Raw genomic sequence first — 18397 nt, 5'->3', positions numbered from 1 at the left:
TTACAAGATTATGCCCTGGCTGGAAAGTCCTTTAGCAGTAAAACATCTGCTCAGCTTTGCATGCTTTCTAAAGCTTTGTAGAGGTTTTTACTATTTTTTAGGTAAACACTCATAGTTAAATCTCCCTGTAAAAAAACATTTTTTTTAAGAAAAAAAAAAAATCTTTAGCATTTACAGTACAGACCAAAAGTTTGAACTCACCTTGTCATTCAAATGAATGGGAAGGTGTGTCCAAACTTTTGGTCTGTGCTGTAAATGCTGTATGTGTTTTAAAACCACACATTTATTTAGTTTTACTGTTTGATTAAAACATTTAACTGGATTTATCCTAAAGCACAAATCAATAGTAGCCTCTTCTCCTCAGTCAAGACTTGTGTGTTGTAAACAATTGAATGATTACTTTTTCCTGAATACAGTTACAAATGTATTCAGGAAAAAGTTTCCTGTGTATTCCTGTGCTAGCCAACTCTCTTTGTTCCTACAAAGTAACACATTGAAAGATCTCGCACAAATTTGCACATTTTGTTCAGTTCAAGGGCAGGTAGTCCAAATGCAAAAAATAATAATCTTCACATTAAGTGCTATTTCTATTTTTTTTAATCATTTTTAATTCTTCTTTTATTCATTTTTTAAATTTGAAACAGAATTATTTTGGCTGACAGAACTGTCTTTGTGGGTTTATCTGGGTTTTTATGTCTTCATGTTTATAGTTAATCTTTAACTTGAGTCAACATTTTCCTTACATCTCTTTTCTTTACATGTCTCATAATGCATGGCCCCGATTTCTGCTTGACTGCTATTTGACGTCAATGTCATTTGAGATCCAGACAAAGTAACATTATCTCCTTGAAATGTGTCTCCAACGGAGGTCATCCGCCAGATTAGCTTGTGGTGGCAGGGGTCAGTTGGCCTCCTTATGCACTCCCGGTGTGCACCGAGGCGCAATCGAGAGATGAAATGGTTAACTGGCTGCCCCAGTTTAAACATTTCATTTACACAGCCTGTCCAGCAATAGTACTTGTGCTGTGTGCATCTGAAGACCATGAGTTCAAAGACTGAATTATCTTGAACCTATGCATTTCTTGAATGTGTTTAAAAAGTCTCTTATTTAGGGTACTATTTGATTTGTGTATTACTGCCATTTAGTGGCTTTTTGTTAAATAAACTAAAACATAAGTAAACCATTTTCCAAATAGGTTGTAAAAATGTTCAATGCTATAGAAAATATTTGAGTTCAGGTCTTTAAATATCAGTCAGTAAGAACATTCTGGTATTTTGAAAGATGAAAAAAATAGTAATATCTGGTTTTAACTGTTCAGAAAAGCTTTCATCCAAAATATAAAGCAGAAATATTTTTTTTTATTTCTAATTAATGTCTAATTTATTTCTAATCAACTATATTCAATATATTGAGTATAATTTAACAATTTGATATTATCATCTCTATAAAATAGTCAGTACGTTTGGGTCTTCCAAGTCTTTCCGGCCTCCTTCCCCGCCAGCGAATCCAACTCACCACCAGGTAGTGATTGGTGGACAGTTCTGGGCCCCTCTCTTCACCCGAGTGTCCAAGACACAGGGCGGAAGGTCGCCTGAAAAGACTACAAAGTCGATCATTGACCTCCTGCCTAGGGTGTCCTGATGCCAGTTGTATTGATGGTGACCCTTGTGCTCGAACATGGTGTTCGTTATGGACAAACTATGACGAGCACAGAAGTCCAATAACAAAACACCACTCAGGTTCAGATCAAGGGGGGCATTCCTACCAATCACGCCCCTCCAGGTGCCACTGTCATTGCCCACGTGGGCATTGAAGTCCCTCAGGAGGACAATGGAGTCCCCTGTTGGGGCACTTTCCAGTACCCCTTCGAGAGACACCAAGAAGGTCTGGTACTCCAAACTGCTGTTCGGCCCGAAAGCCGAAACCACAGTTAGAGACCTGTCCCCCACTCGGAGGCAGAGGGACATGACCCTCTCGTCCACCCAGGTAAACTCCAACACTTGGTGGCTGAGCCGGGGGCTCACGAGTAAGCCCACACCAGCCCGCCGCCTCTCACCTTGAGCAAGTCCAGAGTGGTAGAGAGTCAAACCCCTCTCTAATGACTGAGATTTAGAGCCCAGGCTATGTGTGAAGGTGAGCCAGACTATATCTAGACGGTATCTCTCAACATCTCACACCAGCTCAGGCTCCTTCTCTCCCAGAGAGGTGACATTCCATGTCCCAAAATCCAAGTTCCATGACCGGGGTTTGGGCCGCCGAGGCACCCGCTCCCGCCCCCGCCCAAGATAGCTAACTCCTGGGATCACTCAAGCTCTCAAACTTCCGTGCCACATTAAGGTGGCGGTTCACGGGTGAGGGTCTGCTGGGAACGTCTGGCTGTCTTTAACTCCCACATCCAGGAGAACTTCAAACAGGTACCGAGGGAAGTTGGGGACATTGAGTCTGAGTGGACCATGTTTTCCACTTCCATCGTCTCTGCTGCTGCTCAGAGCGGTGGTCGCAAGGTCTCTGATGCCTGTCGCGGCGGTAACCCCCGAACCCGGTGGTGGACACCGGAAGTAAGGGATGCCGTCAAGCTGAAGAAAGAGTCCTACCATGCCTGGCTGGCTTGCGGGCTCCAGAGGCAGCTGACAGGTATCGGGAGTCTAAGCGAGCTGCGCCCCGGGCTGTTGCGGAGGCAACACAGGATTTCCTCTCTGCTTTTTGCAGATGATGTTGTCCTGTTGGCTTCATCAAGCCAGGTCCTCCAGCGTGCATTAGGGCAGTTTGCGGCAGAGTGTGAAGCGGCTGGGATGAGGGTCAACACCGCTAAATCTGAGTCCATGGTTATCTATCAGAATCATAGATACTTTATTGATCCCACACGTGGGAAATTTGTTTGTCACCATAGCAACTGACAGCAGAGGGGAAAAAAGACTTAGAATTAAGTAAAAAAAAAAAAAAAAAAAAAAAAAAATGTAGCATAAATACAGACATCAAGGTATAATTTAAAAAAGCTATTTACAGAACAGTGCAAGTAGAAAGGTGTGCAAAAGAAATGTGCAAAATAGAAAACAACTAAATAAATAGGTAATAAAAGATGTGCAAAGGTTATCTTTTGCATTGTGTGTTGTTGTACAGGGTTATTGCATTGGGTATGAATGACTTTTGGTACCGGGCAGTTTTGGAGCGGAGCTGTCTGAGCCTCCTGGAGAAGGAGCTCCGCTGTTTGTTCATAAGAGGGTGGAGAGGATGCTCAGGGTTGTCCATGATTGAAAGGAGTCTGTTCAGGGACCTCCTCTCCATCACTGCTTCAAAGGTGTCCTGTTTGCAGCCAATGACAGAACCCGCCTTCCTGATCAGCTTGTTTCTCTACCGGAGAAAGGTAGTTTGCCATCTCTTGTGGGTGGAGTGTCCCTGCCCCAGGTGGAGGAGTTTAAATACCTTGGGGTCTTAATCACGAGTGAGGGAAGACCGGAACGTGAGATTGAATGGCGGATCGGAGCGGCGTCCGTAGTTATGCAGTCGCTGTATCGGTCCGTTGTGGTGAAGAGAGAGCTGAGCCAAGAAGCAAAGCTCTCAATTCACCGGGCGGTCTTCGTTCCAAAACTCACCTATGGTCATAAGGTATGGGTCATGACCGAAAGAACGAAGTCCCAAATACAAGCGGTTTCATCCGCAGGGTGGCTGGGTGCTCCCTTAGAGATAGGGTGAGAAGCTCAGTCAACCGCGGAGAGCTTGGAGTAGAACTGCTTCTCCTCCACATTGAAAGGAGCCAGTTGAGGTGGCTCGGGCATCTAGTCCGGATGCCTCCTGGACGCCTCCCTGGAGAGGTGTTCCGGGCATGTCCCACTGGGCGGAGGCCCCGGGGAAGACCCAGGACACGCTGGAGAGACTACGTCTCTCGGCTGGCCTGGGAACGCCTCGGGGTCCCCCCAGAGGAGCTGGAGGAAGGGGCTGGGGCAAGGGAAGTCTGGGAATCTCTGCTTAGACTGCTGCCCCCGCGACCCGGTCCCGGATAAGCAGAGGAAAATGGATGGATGGATGGATAAAATAGTAAATGCAAGTATTGGGGAAAACAAGGATCCTAGAAGATCCTATTGGTTCAGCTTAGGGGCTCCGCTGTAGCCAATGTCTTACTTTTAAATTGCACTTTATTTAAAAAATGAAATAAAAAAAAACAATATTATTAGTAATATTCCAGAATCTAAAAGGTTCTTTTTTTTAAATATTACTGCTTTATTTAATTTAGTGTTATTTTGAAGTGCCAGTTAGTAACCAAGGTTGTTGCAAGGTGCTACACAAAGGGCAAAATACATGAGTTCGAGTTAATTTAATAATTTTTGGAGGCCAATAAAACATTGTTACGTTATACGTACAGATTTTAAAAAAATCTTTTTATCTACTTTTTTATTTTTTGTATTTACCCTTTTACTTTCTTAAAATATTAATGACATTTAAGATTTGAGGTGATTTTTCTTTTGTTTTTTTTGCAACTCAGACTTTCAAACCATTCCTTGTAAAATTCAAAATTCAAGAAAACAAGAAGAAAGCAACTTGAGCCTCACAGTAATGAAACCGACCACCTTTACTGGCAGCCTTTTCAGGAGTCAGGTTATCAGCAAGTTCAGTCCACAGAGCAACAATTGAAAACACTGCAGAAAATCCAAGAGTGAGAATGCTTGGTCATAAATACAGGATATAAGACACCAGACTTCATATCAGCGGTGTGGAGGCGCTGCTTAGGGTTTTGTTGACACTGACACTAACTGGGTGTTGCAGTCATTTATGCAAACGTGAACCTTTCGGTTTATCAACGTATTCTGGAGGCGACCGTGTGTCTGATAGCTACACTTTGACTGAAATTGGATCATGCATCATGAAAGTGGCCTAAACAACAACAAGATGTTGTAATGGCCAAGCCAAAGTCCAGACTAGAATGCTGGGGCTGGACCTAAAGGTTGCTGTTCAAAAAAACCTGTATACAATTTTTTAAAAATTCATTCCACTGCAGAAACATTTTGTTTTTCCAAGAAATTTCATCCACTCACAAAAAATGTCTTGAATTATTGCTGATGTATCACATTGTGTCACATTCTTGTGTGTCTGTTACACCTCTTTCATAACCATAATCGTTCGTGCACACTTATCATTTGTATTGACTGTTTTGTGCATTGTGCAAGAAAGATACATACAGCAATTTTTTCTCAGATAAAGTTTTTTAAGTCTACTCAATCAGAATTTTTTCTGTTTTCTATATTCTTACCTCCCCCTTTTAGGCTGTTCTATATAATGACCGCTCGGTTCTGGAGAACCACCATGCTGCATCTGCTTGGAACCTCTACCTGTCCCAGCCCGAGTACAACTTTCTGGTCAACCTCGATCACGTGGAATTCAAGCGATTTCGTTTCCTTGTTATTGAGGCCATACTGGCCACAGACCTCAAGAAGCACTTTGACTTTTTGGCTGAGTTTAATTCGAAGGTTTGAGATGATTACAGCCTTTCAAAGCACACCCAATACATTTTTTTTGTGCATAATATAGATTTAGACACCAAAAGAAAATGGAAAGTGTTTGATAAATGCCTACCTCATTATCTTTGTTGTTTTTTTTAACAGGTGAATGATGTGAATAGTCCAGGAATTGATTGGACCAATGAGAATGACAGGCTACTGGTTTGCCAAGTGTGCATCAAGCTAGCAGACATAAACGGACCAGCTAAAGTCCGGGACTTGCATCTGAAGTGGACTGAAGGCATCGTCAACGAGTTTTACGAGCAGGTATGCAGTTTCAGCCAGTGAGACGGTCGTCTTCAAAAGTGTGACCTCGGAGAGGATTTTTGTCCGAAATTTTCGCTGACGTGTTATCCTCCCTCCCCACAAACAATTTTTTTACCTAATATACCCTTTGAGCTACCTCATTCTTATCCACATTGTCAATACATTATACAACAAAAATCAGAAAGTGGAGATAAAGATGAAACAGTAGCAACATGTCTTCAGCACTCCAGATTTACTGTCCGTTTCTTTCAATCAGTGTACGTCGTGCAAGAATATATGCAAGCGAATTCAAACAGGAAGTTTGAGTGTCAGAGCCTTTACGGTTTGGCCTGTACTTTTATTACGCTGCACGTCCAAAGATCTTTGGTCCGATAGATAATGGAAGTTACTATAAATGAAAGTGACGGTTATCTTAAAGAGATTGGAGAGCATCACATATTTCCAATAATCTGAACAACACAGCAACAGTCAGACTTTCATGATGGAGTGATTAGACTAAAGCCATTCAATAGTAAAAAGCACATGACAGTCAATATTTAGGCAGTTTCAAGCGGCAGTTTGTGCTTCAAAAGTGTAAGAAAGCAGAGTGTGAATTGTTGATGATAGCAAAGACAAAAGTCACTGAAGTCAGCAGAGCCTGTTTGATGGAAATCTGTTGGGTTTTTCTCAATACAAAATGACCTGAAACGACTTTTGTTGGGCGTTGAAAGAATGTAAAAGAATAAACTTTACTTAAATTCCTCCGCAGAGCTACCTTTGCCTCTGCAGGCTGTAAAGCAGCTTTTACCAAAGTGCTTATCTTTAAAGTGATACACAACCCCACATACAGTACGCACTATATGTTTGTCACACAGCTGCTTTCATTGTTGTGCCCATTAACTCTGGAGGCAATGAATGCAAGCAGCCTCCAGCATTCATTATTAAAGGCTGGGCTATTTATCTGCAGGGAGACGAGGAAACAAAACTGGGATTACCCATCAGCCCCTTCATGGACCGCTCCTCCCCGCAGCTGGCCAAGCTGCAGGAGTCCTTCATCACCCACATTGTTGGACCACTGTGCAATTCTTACGATGCTGCAGGCCTGCTGCCTGGCTACTGGATTAGTAAAGAAGGGTCGGATGAAGACGAGGATGAGGGGCAGGGGGACATAGATCTGGATGAAGATGAAGATGAGGAAGATGTACTAGAAGATGAGCTGGCTCCAAGTAAGAAACCTTTTAAAAAAAATCATTTTTAAGTGTTTTGTGTTCATACAGATTCACTATTAAAACCTTTGAAATGATAACAGTTCTACTGAAAGGTCTGGCTTTTATTGAACCCTTTAGTTCAAGAGGGCTTTCCATTCTTTGTCTCTTTAAAGCTGCTCTTGGTTCTAAATTACATTGAGACTTCAGTATCACTGAGGTCTAATACAAGCTCTGCTGGCCTTCTAAAACCAGACGGCATTCAACCCTGCAAAACCTGAAGGTAAAATGTGACATCAGAGCACATGTTCATAAACATATGTTGTCCTGTGATTCATCCTAGGAAGGACGAAAAATCGCCGCAGGCTTTACTGTTGCATCATGCACCACCTGACAGAGAACCACAAGGTTTGGAAGAAGATCATCGAGGAAGAAGATAAAAGCAAAGAGCTCGGCAAACAGCAGCAGCAGCAGGACAGCTTGCCCACCTCCCCATCAGATGACATCCAGGTCATCCAGGAAGAGGAGGAGGGAGAGGAAAGACAGTAATGGAAGGACGAAGGAAGGAGTAGATCTGTGTGAAACAAGGACAAGCAGGATCCCCGGTCCTTTTTCTTACCTGCCTTTCACTGACATTAGGACTGATAAATGCACATAAAAAAAAGAAACATTCTCCTTCTCTCACAAACACACCAATCAAAAGCTTCACTGTGCAAATGCTCAAACGCTGAAACAGTCACGTTATGTTATTTTCTTTTTTACCTTTATTTTGGAGAAACAAAAAGGCCTTACTACTGTGAGCGGATCCTTACCGCAACGGTGGGGGCCCCAACCCCTATGCACTTTCAACCCACGGAGAGTCAAGTGCACCCAGTAAAAACAAACACAAAAAAAAGCACCAGAAGCAAGGAGGAAGGTGCTGAGGAAGAGGAGTGTGGACAGGTTCCAGCATTGAGTTGCTCACCTGGTTGTGAGGCTGCCTTGAATGCAAAGCACTCAACACCTTCTGTAGGTACAAAACAGCACCTGTATATTAAAGACAAAACAATGGATGGCTAAGGATGAATACTGAAGCGAAGGACTTCAAGAAGTGACCGATACCCTTTACCAAAGTGAACAGTTGATGCGTGGAAAGACGACAGACTAAAACTGTTTCTAATGATGTGCCTGTCTGAACCTCTATTAAGCCCATATTGGCCCTTGTAGTTGTCTCACCTTGCTGGCGACACGAAACACTGTATCAGACTCAGTCACAGACAATATTGAAATGTTGGCTGATTAATAGCATTATATCTGCATCATTTTGGATGCTTTTATTCATGTGTAACATCTTTCTCCTTTTTTTTTCCTTTCTTTACCTCTGACAGTTTTGTTTTTCACGCGTCATTATTTTGGTATGGAGAGAACGAGCGAGGAAAAAGAGAGCACATTTAAAAAAAAAAAGAAATTACTTTAGGATGTCATTTGTGCGTGTTTATGTGTGCGTTTTTTCACATTGGTGTTTGCTTTTAAATCAGTGAAATGTCTTCTGATGTTTGACATGCAGATCCAGAGTGCTGATTCCATGAATGGGACTTTTTTTTTTTTTTTTTGATTACAAGTATTTTTTAAGGTTACTCAGGATTCACAAAGTTGAATAATTCTTTTTGCAAGACTTTATGACAATAATATGAAATACACTTTAAAGAAACCTAAGTAATTAAAAAAAAAGAATGAAAATTGAGGCGACTGAAGTAGTTTGTAATCTCTTAATGAACAACTTGACTCCAAGCCAATTCCAGATACTAAAATCAGAGGAGGAGCATATCATATGTGCTGTCTCTTGGCCATTTATTCGTACACTGTTTGCATTACCTTTTTTTTTGTTTGTTTTACAACCAACTGGAGAAAAGGTTATCTTGATTGTCGGCAGACTGCAAATGTCGCTCCTGCAGTAACACCAATAGTTTTGCTGTTCTATAACAGTAAATTAGGCGTTCTATCCTGTTTTCTTTTTTTTAAACCACCTGTACAAAGTCTAAAAGGGTGGTTCAGTTAGTCGGGTTGGGGGTGTGTGTGTGTGTGTTAATGTCTAAACAAGCTAAATGCACAATCAAATGAACTTTTTTGGCTTCTTAATTTATAACTTTATCTCAACCCACCACAAAAAATAAAAAAGGCCAGTGTGTTAAGAAGAAATGCAGGGTTTCATGTCACTTACGATTTGTTTATATATATATAGATATATATAGATATATATATATATATCTATATATATATTGTCTGCCACAAGGCAGGCTAAAAAACCTTTTAGTTTTCTAAATTTATCTGTAAAACTCCTTGCATTCCACTAGAATAAGGAATTTGTATCATTGCTCTGTGGTCAGCTTATTAAATCATGATCACTTTGGAGAAATTTAGGTGAGTTGTGGAATTTGGCTTGGTAAAAAAAAAACACAGGTACAGATGTGCACATTTTAATACCAAACAAGTGTTTAGCCACTGTACAAAAGAGTGTGTTCATAAAAATATATATTTTTGAATAATCAAGTGAATGCATCTGTTTTCTACACATAATTAAGAAAAATGTACATCATGTAATGAAAACCTTTTGCAATTCAAGAGAGTTTATTTTGTTTTATTTCTGATGTGGAATGGTGGGGGGCTTTTATTAGTTTGGTTCGACACCTTTTTTTTTTTTTTTTAGCCTCTCATTGTTCTGTACCATAAACCACTCTTTGTCTCCACCATTGACTTTCTCTCACCGTTGTGTCGCTTGTGTCACCAAACTTGTGCCGCACTCAACCATCATCCTGTACGTCGTGGGTTCGGTCTCTCCATCTGCGTCATTTTCTCCAGGCTAGGGCCCTGCTGGCATGGAACCAGCACATTGGGTCCAAAAAGAAAATTTCCCTCCACGATCAGGAACAGAGTCGGGACTCAGGCTGGAGCCAAATGCATTCTGACAAATTTGACATCCGTTCTATTCACATGGACCCAAGCTGGATCGTAAAGCCGTGGTAGCTCCAGACCTGATATGTTCTGACTCATTAAGTTGTAAATGTTTGTTGGCTTCTCACTGTGCAGTCTTTCAAACCACAGTGTCCTCTGATGATTGTGCCATAAATACATCTAAGAATGGTTGTTACCCTTATGTAGCATCAATGTACGTACGTTTGTCTAATGTAACCATTCACCCTTATCTGTGGGGATTTTTGTTATTTATAGCTGTCATAAAACACCATCCCTAAAGTATCGGCAGTTTTCATTGATTTTTATTGGTGTTTGTGTGTGTGAGAACTCGCAAGATTTTATTTTATTTTTTTGTCCATGCCACTTTGAGTATGTGAGGAAACATTTAAAGTCTCTACACCTTTTGGTTTAAATGTCAGTGAGAGGAGAAGCATATCCTTCTTTTTTTAAAAATATTTATATATCATTTAAACATTGAAGTTAAACCTGAGTAAAAGCCAAAGACATTTTTGAAGTCTAATCAATCATACAGCCAATCAACATTCAAGTCAATCAGTTTTGAAAAAACAAGCTGAGACATTACCTATAGAAAAGAAATATTTATTCTCCTAGGACTTCCCAAACTCCTAAATAGAAAGTTTAAACCAGTTATCACAAAAAAGGCAAATGTATACATAAAAAAAATGCTGTTCACAGAATTACCACTAGGGGCTGGTTCCAGTACTCCAGAGCCGCCGTCTGAATGAACATTAAAGATAGATGCAGTGACTGCTATAAGAGTTTAAAGACATACAAACACCAAGTAAAGTGCATAACTATACAGTATAGAAATAATTTTCCCACAAGGTTTAATTTGGGAATGCCCTGTCTAATTAAGGGAAACCCTGTGTTTACTTCTTTACAGTATGACTAAAAACAAAAGTGTCAGGTCTACTTTCTATGTAATTTCTACTTGGCTTTTTAAACAAGCAAATATGACAATTACTGCTATGTAAAAAAGCCCAACGTCACTACGCAGATAGAATATGGACCCTGCAGTTAAAACATTTTTTTTAACTATAGTCGATCAAAAACAGGAATTGGAGCTATAGCTAGAATACATACGTATGTATGAAGATCATCATTGTAATTTTAAATTGAGATTGAAAGTGCTCTTAAAAGGGGAGGTAGGGGTTTGAATCCTTTGATCTTATTGGGCGTGTTGCAACCTATCTTTTTTTCTCATTTTCAGAGGGTCCAGGTTTGTGACATCAAAACTAGCTAAAATATAGACACTCAAAGGGTTAAAACTGGATTTCAAAGGCCTTGTTGCAAATCAACGGACAATGTGACCTCAACACACAATATAGCACAACAAATCCAATCCATCTGTGTATGGTGGTGGTTAAAAAGGACCTAAACCTACACCTTTTCAGGTTTTTTAAAACCTCCTGACATCCAGCCATGCAAAGTCGTCCTCTGTCCTTTTTTAACTGAGATTTTCCTTTATCTAGGTCACGCTATTGCAGGATTCTGTTCTTTAGGTAAACTGGAGTTATTCTAGATAATGTATATCTACATTTTTAATCAAAATTATAAATGTGGAAAATCTCTTATCTTATTGGTATTTTTCTTAATCAAAACTAGGAAATGAACTCTGCCTGACTTAAAATGAAACAGTACAATACATACAAACCTGCATCACCTATTTAACATTGCTTACATAACAGCAAAAGAAAAGTTTTTTTTTTCCCATTGTCTCATTAAAGCCATAGTTATTCTTTTGGAATCTTTAGACCTCTAAAAGTAGACAAGGTAAGTTTTGGGAATTGTGAAAATATAAAAGAAACCTCACAACATTGCAAATACATTAAAATAATAAACTGTTACTCTTACACTTAAATGCAGCACATTGAGCACTGATAAGCACCATTTAGCAGAAACATTGCACAGTCGATTTCTGAAAAAAAGAAAAAGAAATGGGATCTTTCTAAGAGAAAGATTTTCCACATAGCAACATCCCAGGAGAACAAGTCAAAAGTTGATCCAGATGATGTAAATCTTGGTCCATGTCCAGCTCCAGTACACAACGTGAAGAACTTTCTTGGAAAGTCTGTCAGTCCCACTTTGCCAGCATGCAGCTCAAATGACTGGTGTCAGCAATCCGACCCAAATCTGTCTAGGGACAGAAGGGCTATGAACCATTATGAGTGTACATAGTATAAATCATTGACCCGAGCCATCACAGTTGCACCATGTTCACAGACATTTCTGTTTCTGGGTGCAAAAGCTCAAAGAATCAAATCGATAGCAATCTCGGCTTCCTCGGATGTCCCTCCAGTTCTGGTGGTTGAAAGCGCTGTGCAAACATGCATATTGCTCACAAAAAAAAATCCATTTCAGTTGGAAAAAAAACGTCTAACCTATCCCACTGGAAGGTATTTGGAAAAGACTTAAATGCACACACTTGTGCTTACAGAAAATAAGTGGCGTCTCAAGAATTGGGAACTTTCTGTTGGCGGCGGATGGCGCATATGGAGTAATGTTTGGGCTGTAGGGTCATCCCTAGCTTGGGAGTGACTGTTGGAACAGTTCCCGGAGGGAATTGAAGATGAAACCTTTGCAACAAAGTGGTGAAAAAGAGAAACATCTCCATCCGGGCCAGCTGTTCACCCAAGCAGTGGCGTTTTCCTAGAAAGAAAAAAGATGTTCTATTTAGTAAGATTCATATCATCATGCTAAGTCTTTCAAGACCAATGTCCAGCTTTTCTGCACAGAAGAAAAGAAATGCTGCCCTCCAAATAACAAAAAAAAAAGATCTGATTTTACTTTAAATCATAAATCAATGTTTTCGGAAAATTAAACAACACGAAATCAGACACTGCTTTTGAAGTATTGAATAATTAAAATGATTTTTAAAAATGCAACATGATAAAAGACCACTAGGAATGCTTTTATGATAGATCAAAAGATGATCAGAGCAGGACTTTAACTGTCAAAGAAACTCCTGCACCTATCGACAGGTAGTCTATTTACGGCAAAGTCCTCCAACAATCTCAGGTTTGTAAGGTTCCTTCTGCAGGTGAGGTTTAGGGTTCATCTCGTTCATGTTCAGTAGATCAGGACTCAAAAGAGGTCACTCCAACCTAATCACTCCATCAAGGCAGCTGCAGACCACGACTGACCCCCAGATATTGTTTACAACAGGGATGGTCTTCATTACTTTCCATACTTCACCGGTGTGTATATGAACATAAAGTCGATGCGCCTTGCCAAAAATCCCATCAGTCCAAAGGACACTGTCTCAAATGCTTTGCTGCTTGTCACTACGAATGGTAATATTCCTCATGATTTACTTTAAGAAGTGATGTTCTCCTTGGTCATCTCCCATGATGTCCATTCAGCTTAATCTGTGGCGTGATCTGATGCTGATTGATTGACCTTCGAGTTCATCTTACGTGTCTTCTAAGGTTGTTCTTTGGTTACTATTCCTCTTATCCACCTCTTAGTTAGCAATCAATGTTCCTCTTGTGGCCACATCCAGGGATGCTTAGGGACTAAATGATATATGATGCATTTATTCTTATGGTCAAAAAGACTTTTTTTCTAGGGGTACCATTATTTTTACACAGGTATGTTTCATTCATGAGTTTTTTCCAATTTACAAAAGCAATATTCTTAAAAAACTTAACATGAGTGGTTCAAGTAATAAGAAAAGTTTAATCGTTTAAAAAATTACCCAAAAAAACGTTTTTTTTTGTCACTTTATGATTTTACTTGGAGGTGTTCTGACATTCACAAAGTCAGATAAAAGACTGAGATTTAGAGCCTTTTTTAGACAGATTTGCGTGAAGATTCACATGTTGTTTTGGGATGGCGTGTAAACATGGCTGACAGAGTCATGTAACACGCAGTTTGTTGTTTAACCACAGTTCACATCCTATCTCTAAATCTGTAATGGTGTGGGGCTGGATTATTGAAGTTGGAGCGGATTAGTCACAAGTCAGATAAATTGGTAACACGTAATCAGAAAACAACCTCATCAGGAAAGGCATCCCATGAAGAACATTACTGATGAGGTTGTGATCCATTCAATACCTTTTGTCCTATTGAATTTTAGCCTTACCTAACTAAAAAACACAAAAAGCTCCAGTTCTCAAAACGAATGACGTGTCACTTCAAAACAACCTGGTCTATGGTCCGGCTATTTCAAAACACAACTATTTACCATTTTCAGTTAAGCAAAGCATTTCAATGATCTGTTATCTTCTTCATCATTGAATCACCCGTTGCTTTCATTTTGAACTTAGTGTCTGTTCTAATCACCTGAAGCAATCACTGAGTGTTTGTGTACTTTCTGATCTGTGTATACAGATGCATGGACAGGCATTTTAATTTGAAAAGGTTCTTGTTGTTAGTTCCATATCATATAATGTAAATACCAGTACCTTTTATATGATGACAAATTTTAATGCAAATAAAGTGCACATGACTAGTTGTTTTGTTTGTGTTGTCACTGTTTCAATGAAAGCCCACAAGTAATCAAAAAAAGTCAAACGGATTTTTTGTCTTGCAACCTTCCAGATTCCCATTAATAAATGTTTGTTATAATGTTTCAATGCAGAGGTAAGTTACAAACTAACTTTTGGCAAAACCTAAAGTGAAACACATGTCACACTATAGGTGGCACTGTGGTGCAGTGTAAACTAATGTCTGCCTTTTGAAAAGCACGCTCATACATTTTATATGTAGCAAAATGCAAAACTGAACAATTTGATTTAGTTTTTATTGCACTGTTTTTGTATATTTGAACTTCTTTATTTGTAATAATGAGATTTCTTACTGAGTCTGTGCAATTCAACTTTGGTTCACATGGATGTTTAGCAAAGATGCAGTCATTGTTTTTCCTTTTAGACATTCTTGCGCTGCTGTTGAACTGGCATAACTTTATTTGCTTTTTTTTTGAAAGACACATTTTTTTCCTAGTATTTATGCCTAAAAACTAGAATATATACCTGAGTCTCCTTTGAGTGTTTGCATTGTATTCGTTTAAATTTAAAAAAGTGGAACAGAAACATCTTCTAGACATCTATTGCATAAAATAATTTTCTCTGGCGATCATCAAAGCAGAATTTTAGTCTAAGACTGGTTTCTAAATCTTTATGTACCACATTTTTCAGAGTATAAGTGCTGTTTTTTTGCATAGTTTGGACAGGGGAACCACTTATACTCAGGAGTGGCTTATATGTGATTTTTAAAAATACTAAAAGTTCATATATTTGTTATTTTCCCATTAATAAGCGGTCGGTTGCTCTCTAGCAGTTGTTTCCCACTAACAATTGCTAGAGGAGACTGTGGGTGTGTGTATCAGTATTTGCTACTGACAGCAATGCAGAAGATGAAGAGGAAGCGCCATGGCTAGCGCGCTAAGCTGTCCACTAAGGTAGCAAGCCAGCCCAATGAGTGCCCACTTAAGCCAAAGAGGAAAAGCACAGATGGGGCCGCCACAAAAACCTCTGACAAAGCCATTTTCTGCCCACTTTTAAACCATATGGGACCCACTTGGCCTTGCTTCCTGGGAATATCATTATTATTATTTTTTTTCCTTCCTTGGACTAATGCGGGACAGCGAGTAATCAAACTGGCTTACAGAGAGAAGGAAGTACCACAGAGAGCAGCGTCATTCTGATGCTGGCTCCTGCAGTACAGAATGTACAGGAAAAAAAACCAAAAGAATGAATTATCTCATTAATAACCCATGCTTACCGCTGCTTTTGTAGAACTCTTCAAAATAAATAAACCTGATCTCTCTACATCACACACATGCGTGTGTGTCTTTCATGCATTGTAAATGAGAAAAAAAAATTGATGGTAGCTCCTCCCATGCTGTCAAGTTTATGGACACATTTTTGGACAAGCGTCCAGCAGCAAATTTGACTTGTGTTGAAAGAGAAGCGGGGACACAAATTTGATGCATGAATCATGTTTGGTGTGATTGTAGCATTACGCCGGGCTTGGCAGATTTGTTCAGAGGCGCTGCATTTTTCTTCCAAAAGTGCGACTTAAACTCCAGTGCAACTTATTTATGATTTTTCTTCTTTACTATACATTTTTTGGCTCCAACGACTTAAACTCTGGAGTGATTTATAGTCTTAAAAATTAGGTCGTGATAAGTCACTATTCAGCTTACCTATGAAATGTTAAACTCACTTGAGTGTTAGGCAAAACTTACCTGATGACAAATTAGACCTTTTAACTTTTGAGTATTTGCACAAAAAGCTGGAAACTTTATTAATTTGATAACAATAAAAAAGCAAACCAACCTAAGGAGAATGGAAGGAAGGCCTCTCGCCTCACGAAGTTGCCACTGCTGTCCAGAAATCTCTGTGGTGAGAAAACCCCTGGCTCATTCCAGTACTTCTCATCGAAGTGTACTGAATAGAGGTTGGTGATCACCATGGTACCTTTGGGAATTGTGTACCCGTTCACTTTTGCCTCCTGGGATGTAGCACGAAAAATTCCCAGGGGCACAATGTTGCAGAAGCGAAGGATTTCGTGCAAAACTGCCTCCACAAAGGGCATCTTATGCTTGTCCTCCAAGGTGGGAGCCCTTCCATTGGTCAATACACTGTCGATCTCTCGATGCACCCTCTCTTTGGAGGAGAAAAAAACAAACATAGATTAGCAGAAACCAAAAGAGATTATTTATATGTTAATTTCACATCAATCTAACAGAGTCTTATCTTCTCATGTTTGGATGAAGTTTAGACTATAACTGACCTTGTATGTTGGGGTACAGCGCCATGTACAGCATGGCCCAACGTAGGGTGTTAGTTGTGGTCTCTGTGCCAGCAATAATCAGTTCACCCACTGAATAGATCAGGTTCTCGTATGAAAATGAGGAACTAGGATCTCCTGAATTTTGCTCCAACTCATCCAAATAGGCGTCAACATAATGACGAGGAACATGAGGCACCCTTCCGTGGGAAAAGCGCTTTATAACCTCCAGCAGAAAATCGTAGACCTCCATAGCATTGCGGAACAACTTCTGGTGTTTTCCAAACGGCATATACTCAATCCAAGGGAAGGCATTGTAAAGGAGTGCCCAGCCGCTGACCGCCAGCTCCACGTTCTCACTGAAGAGTTCAATCATGTGCTGAAAGTCGCGGTCATCGTAGGTAAAGCGTTGACCAAAAATGATTAGGTTGGTGATGTTGGAGACCGCGTTGGTTACTAGGTGCTTGGGGTTGAACGGCTTCCCTTTGTGTTCGTCAATGGCGTCTACAAAGAACATGCACTCCTCCGAGATCTTTCTTTCAAACAGCCTCAGGCCACTGCCGAAGTAACGGAAAGAGTTGCACGCCAGTTTGCGATGATCATTCCAACCTTTGCCATATTTACTGTTAAGAAGCCCTTTACATGAGAAAAATACAGTAAGAAAGAGTTTGATCAATTTAAACACGGAAGTCTGTAGCCAACTGAGGCATCTTACCACCCATTTTGGTCATTTTCTTGAACAGAGGCAGAGATGGACGATCAGCAAACACCTCACTCTGATGGTAAAGGCATTCTTTGACACAGTCGTATCCATTCAAGACCACAGTCATGATGCCTCCCAGGTCAAGACTAAAAATCTGAATCAATGATATGAAGGGAATAGGCAGTTTGAGTGAACAAACATCTCTTTCCAAATATTTTAATTTCAAATTTCTGACATTGCATAAACACTTTTGATTCATTTATTCTAGCAGATTTATCTTGGAGCCCTCCATTGCCAGTTCTCATGGATCCATTTAGGTTGCTCAAAAACCTGGGGCGAGTCTCCATTGTTCCAACTTTTTTGCAAGTGTGGGTGGGTGTGCCTAGAAAAGTCTGCAGCCTTGTCTGCAGGATCGTGCAGCGCGGCTTAAAAAAAAAAGCGGTCGAAAAATGCGCTTTGGGCAGCCCTTACCTGTCCGTGAACTTCGCTTTGCCTCTTCAGGAAAACGTGCGGCTCGGTCGCCAGGGAAAAAATGTTCCCAATAATAGGGATGGGCGATGGACCAGGAGGAAAGCCGGGGGGTCGTCGCTGTTTGACGAGCTGGCGAACCAACAAGTAAGCCATGAGCGCGGCAGCCAAACAGCCCACACTGAGCAGAGCCATGGCGCGGGACACTGGCACCACAGATGCTGCTGTCAGAGAAACCATTTTTCACTGAGCCACACTCGACTGCAGCTTCTCCTCCGAGGAGCAGAGGCACATATGTATCATCTTGCACATTTTCTATCCCCCGCCTCTAAGCCTAAGATTGGCCAGAAACTAAGTGAACTTTAGTTAACTGTTGCTGAACTTTGTGCTGCTCTTGATCAATGATCTGAACCGTAGTGGTCGTTAATGGGCCGGAGGGTTTAATCACCTTATGCAGGGGGGAGCCCACCTCCATGAAGATGATTGGTGAAAAAAAAACCTGCTATGTTTTAATGCTAAACAATGAGTGCAATCCATGCAAAGCATCAGCTCTGGAAGCATGGCCGCACAAATA

At 40.4% G+C, this 18397-nt stretch overlaps 2 protein-coding genes across 4 annotated transcripts in view; one reads left to right on the top strand and one right to left on the bottom strand.

Moving 5' to 3' along the window:
- The window catches only part of pde3b (phosphodiesterase 3B), a 42407-nt gene extending 32229 nt beyond the window's left edge, over positions 1 to 10178 (top strand). For both annotated transcript variants that reach the window (XM_011489431.4, XM_023953446.2), the window contains exons 13-16: positions 5260 to 5463; positions 5599 to 5760; positions 6707 to 6965; positions 7288 to 10178. In XM_011489431.4, coding sequence (XP_011487733.1) covers positions 5260 to 5463; positions 5599 to 5760; positions 6707 to 6965; positions 7288 to 7493 — 831 coding nt within the window. In that variant the 3' untranslated portion in view covers positions 7494 to 10178. The remainder of the gene's footprint in view (positions 1 to 5259; positions 5464 to 5598; positions 5761 to 6706; positions 6966 to 7287) is intronic.
- A 302-nt stretch (positions 10179 to 10480) lies between these two features.
- cyp2r1 (cytochrome P450, family 2, subfamily R, polypeptide 1) lies at positions 10481 to 18242 on the bottom strand. 2 transcript variants are annotated; one of them, XM_011489443.4, is made up of 6 exons: positions 17827 to 18242; positions 17368 to 17509; positions 16656 to 17288; positions 16340 to 16528; positions 16199 to 16259; positions 10481 to 12566 (listed from the first exon to the last, which is right to left on the bottom strand). In XM_011489443.4, the coding sequence occupies exons 1-6, from the start codon at positions 18061 to 18063 to the stop codon at positions 12545 to 12547; spliced, it is 1284 nt and encodes a 427-aa protein (XP_011487745.1). In that variant the 5' UTR covers positions 18064 to 18242; the 3' UTR covers positions 10481 to 12544. The 2 variants fall into 2 exon arrangements, with proteins under 2 accessions (XP_011487745.1, XP_004067161.1); XM_004067113.5 differs by having other exon boundaries at positions 16199 to 16528.
- Between the last annotated feature and the right edge of the window lie 155 nt (positions 18243 to 18397).

The sequence above is a fragment of the Oryzias latipes genome, chromosome 3 (genome assembly GCF_053564925.1).
Source record: "Oryzias latipes strain Hd-rR chromosome 3, Olatipes_Hd-rR_3.1".
In the NCBI taxonomy this organism is placed as follows: domain Eukaryota; kingdom Metazoa; phylum Chordata; class Actinopteri; order Beloniformes; family Adrianichthyidae; genus Oryzias; species Oryzias latipes.
Note: the sequence above shows the minus strand (reverse complement) of the source record. Positions and strands in the feature narration are given on the sequence as shown.